Source organism: Tamandua tetradactyla, chromosome 11 (assembly GCF_023851605.1).
Source record: "Tamandua tetradactyla isolate mTamTet1 chromosome 11, mTamTet1.pri, whole genome shotgun sequence".
Lineage (NCBI taxonomy): Eukaryota > Metazoa > Chordata > Mammalia > Pilosa > Myrmecophagidae > Tamandua > Tamandua tetradactyla.
The window spans coordinates 71935413-71954849 of record NC_135337.1 but is presented as its reverse complement, the minus strand read 5'-3'; the positions used below and the strand labels follow the sequence as shown (position 1 = coordinate 71954849).

At 33.6% G+C, this 19437-nt stretch overlaps 1 protein-coding gene across 21 annotated transcripts in view; it reads right to left on the bottom strand.

Annotated features, from left to right (window-relative positions):
- AFDN (afadin, adherens junction formation factor) overlaps positions 1 to 19437 on the bottom strand; it is a 170107-nt gene that overhangs the window by 49745 nt on the left and 100925 nt on the right. For 14 of the 21 annotated variants that reach the window (XM_077120849.1, XM_077120848.1, XM_077120846.1 and 11 more), the window contains 9 exons: positions 13963 to 14032; positions 10236 to 10357; positions 6315 to 6376; positions 6006 to 6211; positions 4226 to 4246; positions 3350 to 3495; positions 2746 to 2840; positions 2070 to 2335; positions 1070 to 1213 (listed from right to left, as the gene is read on the bottom strand). In XM_077120849.1, the coding sequence (XP_076976964.1) occupies positions 1070 to 1213; positions 2070 to 2335; positions 2746 to 2840; positions 3350 to 3495; positions 4226 to 4246; positions 6006 to 6211; positions 6315 to 6376; positions 10236 to 10357; positions 13963 to 14032 (1132 nt within the window). The remainder of the gene's footprint in view (positions 1 to 1069; positions 1214 to 2069; positions 2336 to 2745; positions 2841 to 3349; positions 3496 to 4225; positions 4247 to 6005; positions 6212 to 6314; positions 6377 to 10235; positions 10358 to 13962; positions 14033 to 19437) is intronic. The other 7 variants (XM_077120851.1, XM_077120852.1, XM_077120854.1 and 4 more) reach the window with 1 other exon arrangement.

The window sequence follows — 19437 nt, the reverse complement described above, 5'->3', positions numbered from 1 at the left end:
TAATATTCATTCAAGCTATTGTGTTAAGCTACTATTCATTCTTTTTCATTGCAGCGTAGTATTCATTCATACAAACAGAAGATGATATATTTATCAATTCTATTGTTGATGGACTTTTGGTGATTTCTAGCTTTGGGCTATTTTGTACCTGCCTTTTGTTGGCATACAGACTCAATACTAGAGAGATCAATTCTTCTATCCACTTAAACTTACCTTTATATCTACTTTTCAACAAAAGACATGTAGAATAAGACAAGTTTATTCTGTGATGCTAGGTATTTGCAAAACTGCTCTTTATATTTATAAAGAGTTAACTCTGATAGTTACTGTGGACTAGGTTTCTTACTCTCCAGTCCCCCCTTCTATTTAGGAGAGGCAGGAATACTATAATTCCAGACTTTGCTCCAAATGAAAATTCATATTTAACAAAGAGATGCTTTTACATGACATTTGGAAGGCAGAAGTGAGGTGGGAGCCAGCTTGCTGTTGTCACTGAAGACATGGCTCAACACTCAGTGTCTGTGGATAAGAGGCTCACATTGGCCATGGGAGCAGTTTTCTGACTTCTGGATCTCAATCACAGTGGTGTGTCCTTCATAGTACAGCATTAACCTGCTCACTTCCTCTCCTCCAATCATTCCAATGATATTTCCAAGAATCCAACTCCCCAAATCAAATCCCCTTCTATTTAAAATACTTAAGTAGTTTCTGTTTCTTTCACAGAACTCTAAGTCATATATCAACAGCAAAACATGATTTTTTTAAGATGATATTAAAAAGCTAACTTGTTAAATAAATTAGCTTATTTATTAAACCTAAAATACAACTTACAAAATGTTCTAAATTTTATCATGGGGCTGTTTGCACAACTATGTGATGATACTGTGAATCAGTGATTATGTACTTCGAATGGTTTCTATGCTGTGTGTATATATCTCAGTAAAACTGCATTTAAATAAATGCAACTTACAAAACTAATTGTTAAATGTTTCCTGCTATTGTTTCGTCCAAATATAGCCCTGCAAAAATGTTCCACACTATGCAACAAAACATAACAACATTAACTTACCATTGGGATAAAAGGTTCATCAGGTGCACAATGATAATTTTGTAATAAGGCTTGAAGTTGTAGTGAATTTAACTTAAAACAGGTACTGTTTATATTTGGAATATCATCAGGTGCATATTTATCCATGGTAAGCAAAGTGGTTGCCTATTTAAAAGAATAAATGACATGAAATATGATTTTAAAGTATTTCATAAATATTTCCTTTTATGTAACATTCATAAAACTGTAGTATCTTGTTAATTTAATTCTGAAATACCCAGAATGTTTATTGATATTCAATAAAATGAACTAAAAGTGTTGTCTAATAAAGGCTGTCAGTGACTTTTTAATTTTACTAAAAAAATTACATGTATAATTAGATTCAATTGTTCATGTTTCTAAAGCAAAGCATTTTAATAATTCTCCTTGAAATTTTAAATATCTGCATCATCATTTAGATTGCCAATTATGGTCATCTGACCAAAGTTTCCTTGTATGGACTTTTTAACAGCTGACTTCAATCAAAGCAGGAGGCTAGTAGCCTTTTCTATCCTAAATCTCTTCTTCAAATAAATTAAGAAATTTAGGAAAAAACCACAAAATAGACACTAAGGAAATTTTTTAAATATTGTTTTAGGTTGGGGTGCTGTAAGATACACATATTCTTTAAATTACAAAATACCAGTTTCTAGTCTTGGAATGTCAAAAAAATTTCCTCAGAGCTGCTTAGGCCATTAGGATATAACATGTTTTCTAGTCTTAAGAGCTACTTATTATCTGTTTTTTAAATGGAATTCATCTTTCAGTATGGGTGCTTTCTGAAATACATTTTACTGATCTCAAATAAAAACGACCCCTTTTAAGGACATTTACCCTACTGGTTACCACCATTTCATTATTTGTACATATGAAAAACTCCAAAAGGAAAGTGTTGAGATTTTCTTGAGTCCAAGTTTCTGTCCATCATAAAATTAGATACATTCACAAGAATTTGGGGGATGTGAGACTCAACTACACATACCTGCACTATTCTGCTAAGATGACAATCAGCTGCAAGCTCTAGTCCCTGTTTCTCTGCCCACGCTTCAATATGTCCTAACTGTTGACGAATAATAGCTCCCCAGTAATGAGAACACAGTCCTGAATCTGGGTCAGTTACCAATCTGTTGAACAGCCACATATTGATAAAGTGAAACAGCTGAGAGAAAAGCTGGATGGTCAGGGCAGCATTTACTCTACAGCGTCGCAGTAGTGACATAGCTCCTGTGAGTGTGTGTAAAACTTCATCTGTTCAAAAATACAGGAGGAAAAGACAAGGTCACCAAGGTATAATTCAAGAAAAATCTTTGGAATTAGCAGTAAGTTAAGATAATGACATTTATGATAATAATTGCTGTTTTATCACCAATCTCATAAAAAAAATGAAACAGCTATATGGTCTTAAAAGTACATATAATTAATAACTAACTATACTTAACATAGTAAGTTCACCCTAAGAAACTTTCTTAAAAAGTTTGATTGTATGACACACCAAAAATGAGAACTACTCTTAAACAAAGCACAAACTCTTAAAATATGCCAAATCAAACAGGACATCTCCCTAATTGGAACAATATATCCCTTACATTTATTAAGCATTAAAAAGGAGTTAAATGTGAAATAAGGAAGCAAGAAATGAAGGAAGAGGAGGCTCTAACCTATTTTTGGTCTTTGCAGACTGTTCTCTTCAGGGTCATCAAGAAAGGCTGGCATGTAATTATTAAGTTCTGACTGAAGACAATGAACCAAGTATCTGAAAATAAGCAGAACACTTTTCAATAATTCACATTCCAATAATACTGAACAGATCTTATTTGAACATTACAAAAATAATCAAAAGTTGTGACTTGGGTAAAGACAAAATCAAGTACCAGTACCTACTTCTCCTTTAAAAGAGTAATTTTCTTTCTTCTCACCTTTAAAATTTTTTTTGGATTTTCTAAAAAAAAATTCAAGGCTTAAAAACCTCTCACCATAATGCAGTAGTATTGTGTCAAGCATAGTATCATATATTAAATAATTTGTACTCTTTAAGAAATATTTTTCACTTAAAAAAAAAGTAAGTTTTCCTGTTAATACTGTGAAATACAGCTCATTAAACTCAATACTTCTAACATTTTACATACAGTTATCTATGTTTCTTGACATTCATTTTCAATTAGGGTAAATAAATACCTTTAAAATTAGTCTTGAAAATTGAACAAGAAAATATGTGATTTAAATCTTTAAGGAATAGTGTCATTTTCAAAGATCTGTTCTTACTTAAATGCCATTTGAACCAAGTGTGCTAAAACATCTTGGGCATCCAAAGTAATTCGACTAAGGTCTCGGTCCTGCTTAATGAAGTTGAGGAGTTCAGATGCATTTGCCATCCAGAAGGCAAGTGCCCCTGCAATATTCTTCTGTTTCTGTAGACAGAACAAATTTTCATAAGCAACCACAGGACAAACAGAAATAATAAAACTAAAAAGGAATTTTCTTGAAAAGTTGCTGAAGATAGACCAGTACCTTCCCTTTTCACCAAGGTCACCAAGGTATTTACCACAGATACCAGATATTTGCAAAGGAATTTGGGAGAATATATAGGAATGGAAGAAAGTAATCGTTACAACTTCTTAAAATGCATATATATAGGGTATAACTTATGGATCAATGGAGAAATGGAGATATCAAATAATATAATACCAAATTGTAAACTGCATTATCTGGTAATCTGTGACATATACACAAGTGTACCCCTGTTACCCACAGCCACCCTGATACTTATTGTCACTGGTTTGGACACCATGCAACTCAGTATCAAGTACTGATCTATCACATCATCTCCCGACCACATGTGCAGGCCAGGCAACCTCAGATGAGATCCAAAGAATAGGAACCAAGGATAAATAATAAAGAGAAGAAACAGAACTTTTATCATTTCATATCCACACTGAAGTGCATTAAGCAGAAATTATGAAATGCTGATAAAGGTTGCACAGTCAAAAAAGGATTTTAGTACTGCATGTTTCAGTTGCTGAATGAGTGTTATGAACCGTTCAGTCCAGTTGTTGTAGTACTGTACTTTGACATGGAAGCAGCATGAGAAACTCAGCTAAGCCAACATAGCTAGGATCAGTTCCCAGCAGTATATCCTACCTGATCAACCTGGTCTACTTCCTGGAGAAAAACAGACGAGGGGAAATCAAGCAGAACGAGAGAAAGAAACTTGTAAACAATCATGATAGTTTAAAAAAATCAAAACACTAATATGAAGGTACGACATGAAGGTACGACATTTAGTTATATTATCGGCAAATTACATTTTCATTTGTGGTTCCAAAGCAGCTTTGGAAATATATGACATAAAGGATTTGTTTTATGTTCTGAAATACTGGCATAATAACTAAGCGAATTTTTATAGAGTTATCTATAAAAAAGATTTTACAATAAACAGACATGAACAAACTGATCTCTTTAAAAGATGTGCAAAAGAAGGACTTTTAAAAGTCTTTTGATGATACCGGGCACTTACTACCTAAAGATACATAGGATGAGAGCCCATTCCCCTGGATTAATTAATGAGAATGAAAGAGATAGGAAAGACCAATAGAAACGATAAAAATAAAAGCTGTGAATTTTAAAATGTATAGGGAACTTACAGATATACTAAAAGGAGCAAATTCTTTGTTTTTAAAAGTAGATTTTCACAAATTAAAGAATTACAACTATTTGCTACCACAGTTCTTTCCCAGAACTTCTAAGATTCTGCTAATTGCATATTAAACTTAAATTCACACAACCTGTTTTGATAATGGTGATTGCACTGATGATCTCAGATTCAGTAAGGAAAAGTGTATTATAATAGTAGCTGGATGATAAGGACTTTCATGATTTGAAATAGACTTTAGAAATCTACACATAATGAAAGACAGACAATGGCTTTGAATGGAAACTGAAAAGGAAATCCACGTTCATTTATAAAACGATGTTAAGAACATTAAAAAAATGGTATCTAAATAAAAAGACTTTCTTTTTATCTATTTCCTAGTTGGGGTAACTGAACCCTAACTTATCAAACTCATCCTATGCTAACTATACCAAGATGAAAGTAAGATTTTTTGAAGATTTTTGGCCTTTTTAAAACAATTTTGAGGGAATTAAAAGATCACTTCAGTTTGCTTTAACTGATCTTGCCAGAAGAAAAACACCAAAGCCATCTAACGGTGATACTTAATACTACATATACTAGAATTTTATGGTTGAATAACAGCATTGACAAGTGAGTTAGGAAAACCTTAAAAAGTCTAAATAATGACTTTAAAGACTAAATATTCAAATTAGAAGTATGAAAAACTATGCCAATTTTATCAGGAGCTGAACAGTAGTACTTACTGAAAAACTATTCTATTAAGAGAATACCCTTGTTTCTTGAAATTTTCAAAATAAATTTATGAACCCAAGTTTCATCACAAGTAAGAAATAAATTATGATATCCATTATACCTATATACATGCTATCAGAATAAAAACAAAAACAATTACTGCCAACATTCCAGTAGACTCATTATAGAGGATAAAGTGCCTTTTTATAACTATTTAAAAATTCTAAGAAAATCCATAACAGTCTCAAACACTTTCTCACAATGGCTATTGCAATTATAAGGGTCTTTTTCATGATCATTATGCTACCACACTCACAGTTTATCTTCCTATTTCTTAATTTGTAAGAAATACAAAAAAGTTTATATTTTCTTTTAACTTTAAAAGCTATACATTTTCTATATTATTTACACATTAACTTTTATTTTAGAAAACATCCTAAGATAAGGAGTCAAATATATAACCAAATCAGAAAAGTTAAAAAAAAACTGATTAAGTGATTTAAAAACTATAAACATAATCATTGAACCAGCATGGCTTTGCATACTGAAACTTACTTGAATAACTCCTTCCATCATGCTCACCATCTTGTTGACTATTGCAATAACTTTGTGAGTTCGCTCTGTAGGACTGATATCAGGTCTGTACTGGTTCGACAATACATACCGACATGCCATATATAATACATATGTAGGTGACAACTTAAAATGGACTGTAGAGCTATTAGTATAATTTATAATGGCAGATAAAAAGGAATCTTCAGCTATGAAAAGATTTCGAAAAAGAGAAAAGAAAAACATGAAAATCAGATGGAGAAAAATGGAACAAGAAATAATTCACTAGTGGTGGAATCTGAAATTACTCACAACTTTCCCTAAATTCAATGCTTGCAGGCAATATCAGCTCAGGCCCAGGAGCATCTTGAGTTCTAAAGGAAGAAAGGTGACATTGATTGAAATCAGGCCACACAGTTGAAGGGCTGTCACTGACAACCTGTGTAGACTTCTGAACCTAATTTTTAAATCTCTATATGAGTTTTTCAAAGAAATAAGTAGCACAATACCTTGTTTTCATATGTAACATACTCAAATATTCAGAAAAAGGTACTGGAAATGATCTTATCACCAGTCTTCACAGAAGTTTGTTCCTTGAATTACATACTCTCATCATGAGTACAGATCTGACAAATGATTGTGCATTATTAATGAAGACCCCTTATATAGTACAGAGATCAGAGTGTCTTGCACCTGCTATTGCTACAGCTCAAGTAACAATGAAAGGCTATTACTAGAGGACACAAAGAAAAACTAAACCATATTGCACTTGAAAATGAGCTCTCAGATATGAAAGCAGATTTCCTAAGAGCTATACTAACCAGACTAGGTGATCCTTGATAGTTCATTTCAATCACTCAGTTTTATTATTTTTCAATGCTCATGCATGCCTTAAAAAGAAAAAGACATTCTTCTCTTACAACGTTCCTTAAAGTCACCTAAATTTCAAGCACTTTCCATCATTTAGTCTGACCCACACAATAAAATATAAAAATATATAAAACAGCAAATATAAACAGAGAGAAATTACAATTTGGAACATTTGTAAGAACTAACGTGGTACTAATGTTTATATATTTTTAGATACTCAGGGTTGAATCAATTTCTATTTCTATAAAAGATTTCTTCAAACAGTAGTTCAACACCAACTGGTAGGTTATGAGGGTAAGCACTGTTTTTTGAAACTCTCCTTTTAGTTATAAACATATATATATATATATATATATATATATATATATATGTACCTATAAGGGTACCATGTAAACTATAGTTTTGGATTGTGTACCTTAGCCAAAAAGCATTGAAAGCCATTGATAAGCACAGACATTCTAAAATGTGTAAGACAAACAATTATAACTCCAGTTTAGAGCTCCTTAAGATTTATACTTTTCTGAATGGATAACCTGCAGTTTAACTACCCTTTCATTTAGACAGGAACTTCAAGCCATTTAACTATTACTCTTAGTTTGCTATACCTATACGCTATATATAACATTTAACCAAAAAAAAAAAAAAACCCAAAAAATAAACAATAAAAAATAGGCAAGTGAATAATTTCCTTAACACTTCAATATCTTTATCATTCTATTTGTACTTTAACAAAGATGAACAAGAATTCTCCAAAAATCTGTCTTTGAAAAGATAAGAAAATTAAAACAAAGCAAAATCCAAGGAACATGTATTTTGTCTTTTGCAAATGTTAACTAAAAATAGTGGGGACAGTGAAATGAAAATACCTAGTGTGTTAAATATTGACTCAGACAAAACTGAGGTCAATATTTATTCAAATAAATATTTGCTGAAATTGAAAGTCAACACAGTTTTCAGAATATGTGAATCAGAAATACCTGTTAGTGTTGTAAGCAGCAACGTTTAAATCTGTTAATCTTATATAACTGGTAATATACTACCAAAAGTAAATATCTGGAGTTTCTGGTCTGTCCATTCATTAAAGAAATTAGTGCAAATTATATAATAAAGATTTTTTATCAAAAATGAAATAGAACAATCTATGATGATTATAGATTCATAATAGTTGCAGAGTATATAATGAAAATAATCATTCTCTAACAGCACATGGCTCTCCTGCCCACCCTGATCTCCATGCACCAACAGATGAATACAGAGGAGAGAATATGAGTTAATGCAAACTATTAAAAACAAAAACTAAATCTTATAAACAGTATATTTTAAATGAGCTATTATTTTAACATGTCTCTCTTAAACTTCCATTCTTACAGGCATTTAAAACTGCAAACAAATCTGATAAAATTAAGGAATATGAATTCTCATTGAAAAAAAGAAAAACGTGTCAGTGCCAATAAAACAGTCACTCCCATCATTCAAAAAGATTTTTCCTGAGACTTCAACCTATATTTAAGAGTGCATTGATTAAATATTGCTTATACCAACATAGTATATGTGAAAAACTCAGAGACTGGAGTAGGAATGGGAATAAAGAACTATCAGTTTTCATCGCTATCTTAATATCAAAGTAACATATTTTAACATATTTGGTTGAAATAAAAAACCGGTCTTTGCAAAGAAGAATAATCTGACCTTGCACACAGTTTCAGTAAAATATGTGCTCAAAGGACAAAATCATTTGATTTTGAAAGAGCTCCTAGGCATAATTATAGGTAAGCTTAGCTTCTCTGCTCCAGAAATAAGTTTCATAGGAGCTTGGCCTATTAACTTGGGAGTCCTTAGTTTTTGAGACAGTATCAGGGGGTCCCCAGATGGGAAAGTTTAATAGTTTCATATTTCTGAATCATGATTAACCATCAGATGGATATTTTAACACTATATGTACTACATTTATTTATAATTATATATATTTATTGATTTTTAATTTTATATATCATAAAAGCATTATCAATCTTTCTTCTTGCTGCCTCTTCCATTCACTCACTTAAATGCATCTGTGCCAAGAATGAAGATACATATTTCTCAATCACCTTATAAACAGATATGTACCCTTTACAATATTAATTTACTATTAAATTACTATATGAATTCAAGTAAATTAAAACTTATTTTATAATATATCATTAAAATAAGTACAGGCAGGAAACAGACTATTTATGATTATACCTAATTAAATTCATATGGCCAAAAAGATCTTGAAAAACTACCAAAAGCCCACAATAATGACAGAAGTCAAAACCTGAGATTCTCATATCAATTCACATTTAATTATTATTTATTGACTCCAGTATGACAATCTTACAATAAACAGCGCCCTCTGCTGGAAGATGGCAATTAAAGAATTCTATCTTTATCAATTGTCAGAGAATTGATATATGATCTTGAGCAAGTCACCTGCCTCAGCTAACTACCTCAGTTGTTTGATCTGCAAAAGGGACAAGTCAAAATGGCCTCATCAGAAATGTGGACAGATATCAAAAGATGAACGTCCCCAGATTACCTTTGATAATGAGAACTTCATAAAACATCCCTTATTGCCAATTCTGTCTTAGTACATTTAAAACGTTAGCGTAGACAATTCTAGCACCAAACAATGCTACAGTTTAAACTAATCAGCACTTGGAACTCATCATCTATTAATACTACCATGTTTAAGACAGTGACTTTATTTTTCAACATTTTAACAGTTTTAGCAGTCACAAGGAAACAATTCTGATTTATGAAGGTAACACATATTTTTAAATAACAAAAGACAGAAATTCTCTGCCCAAAAGAACTAAGCAAGAATACCACCAAAAGAAAAGAATTCATTTCCCACCTGTCTCAAGATGGGGAAACATCAAGTCAGAGCTTAAGATGTGATGATACATGGCACTCCACAATTCCTAAAAATTCTATTGCAATATCACTTTTTGGTTTTATACTCTTCTAAATATATGAGGAGTTATTTTAGAAAAAGGTGAAATGGTCAGTTTTCTCTAAACACAAAAATTATCAAATATTAAAATACTAAAAAACTTCCTTTTTCTGTTTTTACAGATTAAAAAATTTAAAATAGCAACATATTTCAAAGTGCCTCCTCTTTCAATCTGATAACATTGTAGCGTACAAGTGAGGAATACAACTGCTGATGAAGCTTTTATTTTCCTATTCAATAAGATGAACGGAAACATTTTAAAAAATATTATTGCTCATATTCTAAAAATGTCAACTAAAACTTCTAGAAATTCAAATAATCTTTATTTCAAATCCTCCTCTAGGATTACTATTGCTTATTTCATGATTAAAACTAGAAAAGTTTCCCACCTGCTTTCTTGTCTGCGATAATCTTGCTGCTGTTCTCCTCTGATCACTGGTTTCACCATCCCTCCTCGTTCTGCTGTGCTGGAGGAAGACAACATTCTGTCGCTGTCCAGTCTAGTGGTGCTCTATACCAATGGGAAAGCACAGTGAGTTTAAAAGCACCCTGCAGAGCAACCAAGCTTTACAGTCACTGTGACAGGTAAGAATAGGGGCCAGGCTGCCAAAAGGGGAAGGGCAAGAGAGTGAATGCAGAGGAAGAGAACAAAGACAAGAAATAATACAAAGCTGAAGGTGTTAGGTCCACAGTGACATTCCCCAAAGCACACACCATTAAAACAATAACACACAGGACATTTTCATTTTCAAAGTGCTAGAGTTGGCTTTAAAGCATAGGTATGCCTAAGAGGTACATTCAACAGTTTTTTTAAACTACAATAACATTTCTCAATTTGTTCCAAAAAGTTCAACCCAACAGAGAGTATTTATGTACTTCCAAACAGTATAAATTTCTAAACAACCTATGGCAGACAAAAAGAATGGGTTACCTATATTAAGAAAACAAGTGGAAAGGAACAGAAAAAATTATACTCAAAGAAATTCAAGGTAGCAATTTTATGTAAGATTTCTCATCACAAAAATAATCTGTTTACTGTAGAAATTAAACATAGATAAGTAGGAAGTTAAGTAAAAATCACCCTTACCATTCAGAGATTAAAACTGTGATGTTTGTAGCTTTTAAGATTTTCATATTTTCCATAAATGGATTACACAATTGATTTAGAAAAATACTCTATACAGTATGTTTACATGTTTACAAAGTAGTTTCAGCTTGTTTTAAAGGAAGCAGGGCAGAAAGACATGGTGTGTATGTGTATAACATATCCCATTATGTTATAATGTATAAATGAATACTTACACATGCATAAAGAGTTCAGAAAAGGATCCATCAAAATGTTATCAGTGGTCAACTATAAATTGTAAATGAATTATTTCCATTTTTATATTTTTTCCTATCAGTTTTTCTAAGTTGACTACATATTTTTACAAGAAAACAAAATTTTTATAAAGACAGTCATATTTGGTTCCAAAAGGATTTATTCACTCAATCATTCAATAAATATTTGCTTAGAATCTTTAATGTGCCAGGCACTTTTCAAAAATACCAGAAATACAGCAGTGAACACATCAAACAAGATTCCTACTGCCACAGAGCCCACATTTTACTAAGCTTGAGGGGGAACAGTCAATCAACAAATTAAAGAATCAGATGGCAATAAAGGCCACACAAAGAATTTAAAGTAAGGTGTTATAAAAATGACCTTATACTCAGGGAAGACCCCTTCAAGAGAGTGATTTTAAGGTGAGGTCTGAATTTAAGAAAAGGCTAGTGTGAAAAATTAAGGGAAAGAACATTCCATTCCAGGCAGAGTAAACAAACTAGTGCAAGGAACAGCCTTCAGATGGGAAAGAAACTGGCACATCAGTGTGGCTGGAGTACTGAGTGGTGACTAGCACAAGATAAACTGTGAGAGGAAAGCAAGGAGTCAGGTCGTATCGAGTTTTGTAAGCCAGAATAAAGACTTTATTATATTTGTGATGAGAAGCCATGTAGGGGGGTAAAAGGGGAGGCTTTAAGAGCCACAAAGTAATAGAATCTAACTTAACATTTAAAAAATATCAGTCTGGCTGCTATGAAAAAAATTATGGTAAGGGATAGAATCAAGAAGGGATACTATTTAAGAGGGTATGCAGTACTCCCGTTATGCGACAACTGTAACGAATCAGATTTCTTACAGTGAAGACAGAGACAAGCAGACACACATGGAGTAAATTATCATCAGATGCAGAGGCCAAGAAAAGGAAGGAATCAAGGGTATCAGAAATTCTAACAGATTCCTGGCTGAAGCAATGCTGAGATGATGATATTTGCTGAGACAGGAAAGGATTAGGGAAATGCTTATGAAAAAGAATCTAGTTTTATCTATGTTAATTTGAAATATACATTAAATATCCAAAGTGGAATCTGGGGAGGTTGAAGCCAAAGAAGTACATTTGGGAATAATTAACATAAAGATGGTATTTAAACTTATGTAATTGAGGAAGATCACCAAGGGAACCATGCATAAACAGAAGAGAAAAAACCGAGGTGTGCAACACTGGCTCTCCAAATTTTAGACGTACAGGAAGAGGACATATCAACCAATCAAACCAAGGAAAAACAACCAATGAAGTGGGAAAGAAGTCAGAGTGGCACCCTAGAAGCCAAAAGAAGAAAGTGTATCAAATAGGTGATGGTAACCTAGACAAAAAAAGAGCTAAGACAAGATAAAAACAGAAAAATGAACATTGGATTTGGCAATCTGGAGGTCACTGGTGACCTTGAGAGGCCCTGTCCCTATAAAGGGGGCAAGTGGGCGGGCCACGGTGGCTCAGCAGGCAAGACCGCTTGCCTGGAATGCCAGAGGACCCGGGTTCGATTTCCGGTGCCTGCCCACGTGTAAAAATAAAGAAAGAAAGAAAGAAAGAAAGAAAGAAAGGGGGCAAGTATTCAAATGGGAGTGAAGGAAAGAAAATGAAGTTAGGAAATGGGGACAGCAACTATAGATTATTCTTTGAAGAAATTATGTCGTGAACAGGAATAGTAGAAATATAGGAACAACAGTTGGAAGGAGAGAGTAAGCTGGTTTTTGTGTTTTAATCAGAAATATTATATATGCTATAAGTCTAACGAAAATGCTCCAGGAGTATAGCTATTTGCTGCACTGGTAGACTCCATGAACAACACCTTGAGTAACCTCCTCCTTGTGATTCTGGGCTGAGTCTTTTGAGTTTGTGGCATGTGACGGAATTGACGCTGTGCCAGTTCTTAGCCTAAACCTTCAGGCCTAGAAGCTCTTGTGAGGTATCAACTATGAAATCTAATATAATGACTGAGAGACTCTGTGACAAGAGACCACGTGGAGACGACATGAGATGTTATAAAGACAGAGCCCATCTGACCTAGCATAGCCTAGTCACCAACTAACCCAGTAGGTTAATGCAGCCAAATAATGAAGCACCACAAGACCAGAAAAAAAACTACCCAGGTAAACCCAAACCAGATTGCCCAATTTCAGTAAAAGGGTTGTTGTTTTAGCCCACTAAGTTTTTGTTTTGTTTTGTTTTGTCTGGACAGGGAAGGGTTACCCAGCAATAGATAGCCAAAACAAAGAAAGAAAAACACTGCTAATGTATGAAACAGGGATAATTGCGAAAGCAAAGTGCTGAGAAGGAATCTAGTATCCTATTTTAGAGGCTAACAAGAGCAGGGGCACAATATCTTCAGAGGTCATTTGACCTAGAAGGGGTAGTGAGTATAAAGCCTAGGAAACAATCTCTGCAAAGAAAAGAAAGCAAAATTTCCCAGGACTTGGGGAAAAAAGAATTGTCTGCTAACCTTCTTTTATGTTTTTTTAAGAGATAATCCCAGGGCATGAAATGGTGGGTCAGCGGCAGAGTTCTCGCCTGCCATGCAGGAGACCCGGGATTGATTCCCGGAGCCTGCCCATGTCAAAAAAAAAAAAAAAAGGGGCGATAATCCCACAGACTAGGATAACCCATATTTAGGAATCACTGTGAAGTCTGTTTTTCCCAAAGGAATTTTACAAGTATGTTATATTAACCAATAATTTCTCCATGATTCCCTAGGATGTTAAACACAATCTTATCAGATCAATATATAACAAGCTACCTTGCTTGTTGTTAATGCTGTTCCACTATGAACATCTCCTTCTAAATCAAAAGTTGTCTCCTGAACAATTCTGTTGGAAGAAGGGGAGGGGAGTAAAAAAATAAAAAAGAAATGCACAGAATTAATAACTTTTCAATGACAATGCATAAACTTTTCTTAATACAAAAAAGCTAGCTAAATAGTTAAATAAAACTCAATGATCTTTAAGAAATTGCTTAACTTTTAGTATATGAACTTACAGAATATAAAAACTCTCTACTATAACTTTATAAACTTTGTTTTACTGATGTATACTCAATACTTTCAGGGTATTTTTTAAAACTACACTTTAATAACAAGAAATTAAAAGGAAACATAAAGAAAAAAGCAGGCTTATTTTATTAAACAAATCTACCTAGCATAGAAGACTAGGTTGCCCATGACTATATTTGAGTACACAGTGAAAACAAAAATAACTACATGGAAATACGAGGAACAATGACTTAACTGACTTCCTGCTTGAAAGCCAATTTGGTAATTTTTAAAAACATACGTATATTATCATTAGATTACCAATAAAGAAATGAAGAAATTTTTGATACTGTTCGTAATCAAAGAATTATCCTAATTTAAACAGTTTTTAGAGTATCGCAAAATACCAAAACTTCTGAACCAATCAATTAGGAATATTTAATGCCAAATATAACAAAATCACATTTTGAAGGGTCTAAAACCCTGAGGCAAGCTACAGTTCCTGAAGCACAAATGAAGAATGAAATGTCATATATTGGTTCTATCCTATCATATATGTTTTACTAAAGGGGGAAAAGAACCCTAGAAACAGAGACTAATAAGTACGAATACACGGTTAAATATCTTGGATGTCTATACAACACAACAAAAAGAATAAAATCTCTTATTCACGAAGAAAATACATCACCTTGTAATGTAAAATAATGTCATGCTTTAAAATAGTAATTCTGAGAAAGTAAAATCTTTTAGTATAGGATATATAACTGCTAACTTTCTGGACATGATTTTGTGTAATGCATTACACCGAGATATCCCAAAAAAAAAACCCACAGAAAATGATCTGCTGATTACCATTGCCTTGAGAGAGTGAGATATTCAGGTGAGTCATTTTGACTCCAACAAAATAAGAAATAAGATAGTTTGCCTCCCTATGACACCCATGGAAGCTACATATATGTATATTGTATCTTATCTCTCCCTACTTCCTCTTTTGGATAGTACATGAATATAACCAAAACGTTCTTGATTCCAGTTATAATTATCATCCCAAAATAATAAAATTACATATCACCATGCGAAGTTCTTTATTTTTTCCCTGAAATTACCTTTTTCATGATTAACATGGGTCTATTCGTTCTATATTTTGGATATGTCAACAATTCCAAAGTGTCTTTATAGATGACTTTGATGATATTATCAAATTATGACTATATTAGATTATAAAAACCACATTTTACTCATTTTGGTGTTCAGGGCTTGATAACTACAGATGACCTGGGCATTCAATAAATACAGATTATATGAATAAACAAATGGTGAAATCAATGAATAATCAAGTTCATTTTCAATATTAAACTTTGTTACTTTGCTTATACATATCCTATCACTAAGGCTTTGAAGACACAGATTCTGAACTCTGCATTTAAGAATATATAGATTGGGCAGGCCACAGTTGCTCAGCAGGCAGAGTTCTCGCCTGCCATGCAGAGACCTAGGTTCAATTTCCAGTGCCTGCCTATGCAATAAAAAAAAAGGACATAGATTACCTATCAATTTTTTAAATAGCTTGATACTAGAACAAAAGTAATGTGTATTTAAAAAAAATGAAAATCCTCTCTAATATGTGGATGTATATGTAAATAATGACATATTCAACCATCAAGCAGTTTTTACTAGTTTTGCAGGAAAATAAAATATAATATTAATAATATTCCTTTCATTGAAACTTACTATATTCTTATATGCTCCGTGATTTCGGCCAGAGATATGGTAAGAAGAGACCACAGTAGGTTTCCAAAGCAGAACCATATGGCAAAATAACATTAAAAGACTGATTTTCTCTTACACAGAAATCATCACTAAGTAAGACTGAAGGAATGAATATAAGAGCAGGGCAGAGGCAGCTTTTAGAATTGTGTTTATACGTAGCAATAGATATGGACAGGCTTAGTAGTAACACTATTAAGTAATAAACTTCAAAATAAATAGTATGGCTTGAATTGTGTACCCAAAAGACATGTTGAGGTTCTAGCCCTCAGTACCTCATAATATGACCTTATTTGGATATAGGGTCATTGCACATGTAATTACTTAACATGAGATGTTGGAGAGTAGGATGGATGGGTCTTTAATTCAATATGGACTGCTTATCAGAACAGACACACAGAAAGATTCACACTGGGGAGAAAGCCATGTGAAGACAGAGATGGGGCTGAGGTTATGCAGCAACAAGCCATAGAACACCAAGGACTGCCAGTCACCATGAGAAGCCAGGTCTTTCATCCCTTTCTGTTGCGGAGACTCAAAACGAACAAAGATTGCAAAAAGAAACAGAGATCATGATAATCTGCTAGGAATAATCAAAGTCTAATTTATTACACCATTAAACTGACAAAGGAACAATATGAATTAAGTCTAAATTTCTATACCTGGCCCAAAGTATAAGATCTGGGTTTTAACCAAAGGTTAGGTCAATGAGCAAAACAACGGGAAAGGCAATACAAAAGAGACAACAAACATACTAGTTTATGTTCGTGTTCTTCAGGCAGAAAGTGGACTTTTGGTTGCTTTAAAATGGCTTATATTTAACAGAAAGACATCACCAGTACCACAGCAATACCAGGGGCAAATAATTGGGGGAAACGGACAAGAGTTAAGGGGAGTTTTAGATGTACTCTTTGGTGAGGATCTGTTCATCTCTAATTTCTCTCTTTGGAGTAATGCAAAGTATTTAGAACCAAGATTGATGATCGTACAACTAAATGAGGATACTATGAGACACAGATAGTGTATTTTGGACAAGAGGTGGCCAAAGGGTACAATGACTAAGAAGCAGAAAGGCAAACTGTGGTATCTACATATGATGGAATAGTGTGCGGCTAAAGAAAGGTACGAAGTCATGAGGCATGCAAGAACCTCGAGGACATTTTTGTGCTAAATAAGCCAGAAACAAAAGGACAAATACTGTATGGCCTCTTTTAGAGAATACTTGTAAGAAAACTGGGGCCTAGGTTGTAAGCTCTTATAGCAGTCACATTTATTCCTGAGTTTTAAGTATTATTACTAGATTCTGAGATGCTGTGCTATATATGTATAACCTGGTATTTCCTTGGAACTTTGGGTACCTGTGTAACACCATAAGACTCGGAGTTGGAGTTCTGCAGCTCTGAAAGTCAGCACTGCTACATACAACAATTATTAAAGAAACCAAAAAAGAGTTCAGGCATCAATTAGAGATAAGAACAAAGGCGATCTGGTGGGCTAAGATAAATCAGAACATCGGGTAAAGGATTACAGGGTCTGTATATACAACTTCACCTACTGCATGAGACCAAAGGAAGAAAACTTTATTTTGTTCAAAACCTAAATTTTCTGTAGTGTACAATCTAATTCAACTTGTCTGGATAATTAAGTTAAGCAATCCAAACACACTGAGCCCAGAATGGGAATGAGTTATTATAATTCTGAATAGCTTAATGTAATACTTGGATACCTCCCAGAGTATTCTGGGCAGAAAAATAAAAATCACTGGTAAAGTACCTTGAGGAACTGGAGAAAAAATACAAACTATTAAACTTTCCCATCTGGGGACCCCCTGATACTGTCTCAAAAACTAAGGACTCCCAAGTTAATAGGCCAAGCTCCTATGAAACTTATTTCTGGAGCAGAGAAGCTAAGCTTACCTATAATTATGCCTAGCAGCTCTTTCAGAGAAATTTTTTTTTGTTGCCCAGATGTGGCCTCTCTCTAAGGACAATTCTGCAAATAAAATCATTACCCTCCCTCCGACAAGGGACACGACATCCAAGGGTGTGAGTCTCCCTGGTTACATGGATTGGGATGAGCCTACCCCTGCAACGTGGGATTGATAATGCATTCCTGACCAAAAGGGAGAAAAGAAATGTAACAAAATAAGGCATCAGTGGCTGAGAGAGTTGAAATAGAGTTGAAAGGCTGTTCCAGAGGCTACTCTTCCAGAAGTTTCAGCTAGATATTGCTAATTGCCATGGTTTGCCAAATCCCAAACGTCATTCCTCTTAACCCTAAAGAACAGCCAGGGCTTTATCTGAGATCCCATAAAAGTTGCATGTATTAAGTTTACTTTTCAGAAACATAATACCTTCAGCTGGTTCCCAGGCCACATAAGCCTGAAATCCAGAGGTGCCAATATTTCCAAGAACATCATTTCCAAGAACAGCCATTTCCACCCCCCATCCCATATTGATGACACCCCTTTTCAATATGAAAAAAGTTAGAGTGGGCATAACCCAAACATCCCTGAAGACTGAGAGAAGGATCAAAGGAGGAAGAGTTATAACAGAGAAGTTAGGATTTAACAAATGAACATGACTGCTGAATCACTATACTGATATCTCTTTTTGGTCTCCAGTGTCTTATAGCAGCTAGAAGGAAAAACCTGAAATTGTGAAACTGTAACCTAGACCAATCTTCGAAATGTTCTATAACTACTTGTCAAAATGTACTTTGAAATTTATTGCCTTTGCATACATACTTCACAGTTTTAAAAAAAAAACAACATAAGAGAAAAGCTACTGCACTTTTTCCAAAATTGATGATCTTTGGAAAATGGATAATAAAGTGTGCCTGTGCATGAAATTTTAATTATCATTACTGAAAGAGAACTCTTAGTCCCTCCTCTGAAAAACGTTTTACTACATGCAGTCAGTAGAAAAAAATATTTTTGTTTTTCAGTAGTAGGTCCATCAGCAAGTACTGAGAATGGCACTAGGTGGGGTTGAAATATTTTGAAGTCCTAACTATTATAAAAGTTAACTTTTAAAATAGGCTAAAAAAGTGGATAATATATACAAAAGACATTCAAAAAGAATGCAATAATCCTTAAGCCAATTTTAGTGCGTGCATATGTATGTATGTTTGTGTGAAAGAAGGCAAAAGAAGATTTTTCTACAGCATGGAAATTCTAAGTCAGTGTGTGCTTTTTTAGCTTTCTACAGTATTTAACTAAATTTTCTGCTGATAAACATGATCTTCCCCATGAACACATACAATTTATTTGCAATCTTGACCACATGGGGACTAGAGGAAAAGACTGAGAGTTAAAGATCTTACTGTGTTTCATTATTAATAGCCAAAATAACTCAATAATATACCCTATTTAGAAAGTATAATTACAAAAAGACCACAGCATTCTTCACAAAGGAACAAGTATTTTCTTTTAATATTAGTTAAAATCCAAAATTCAAAAAAAATTTAAACCAGCCA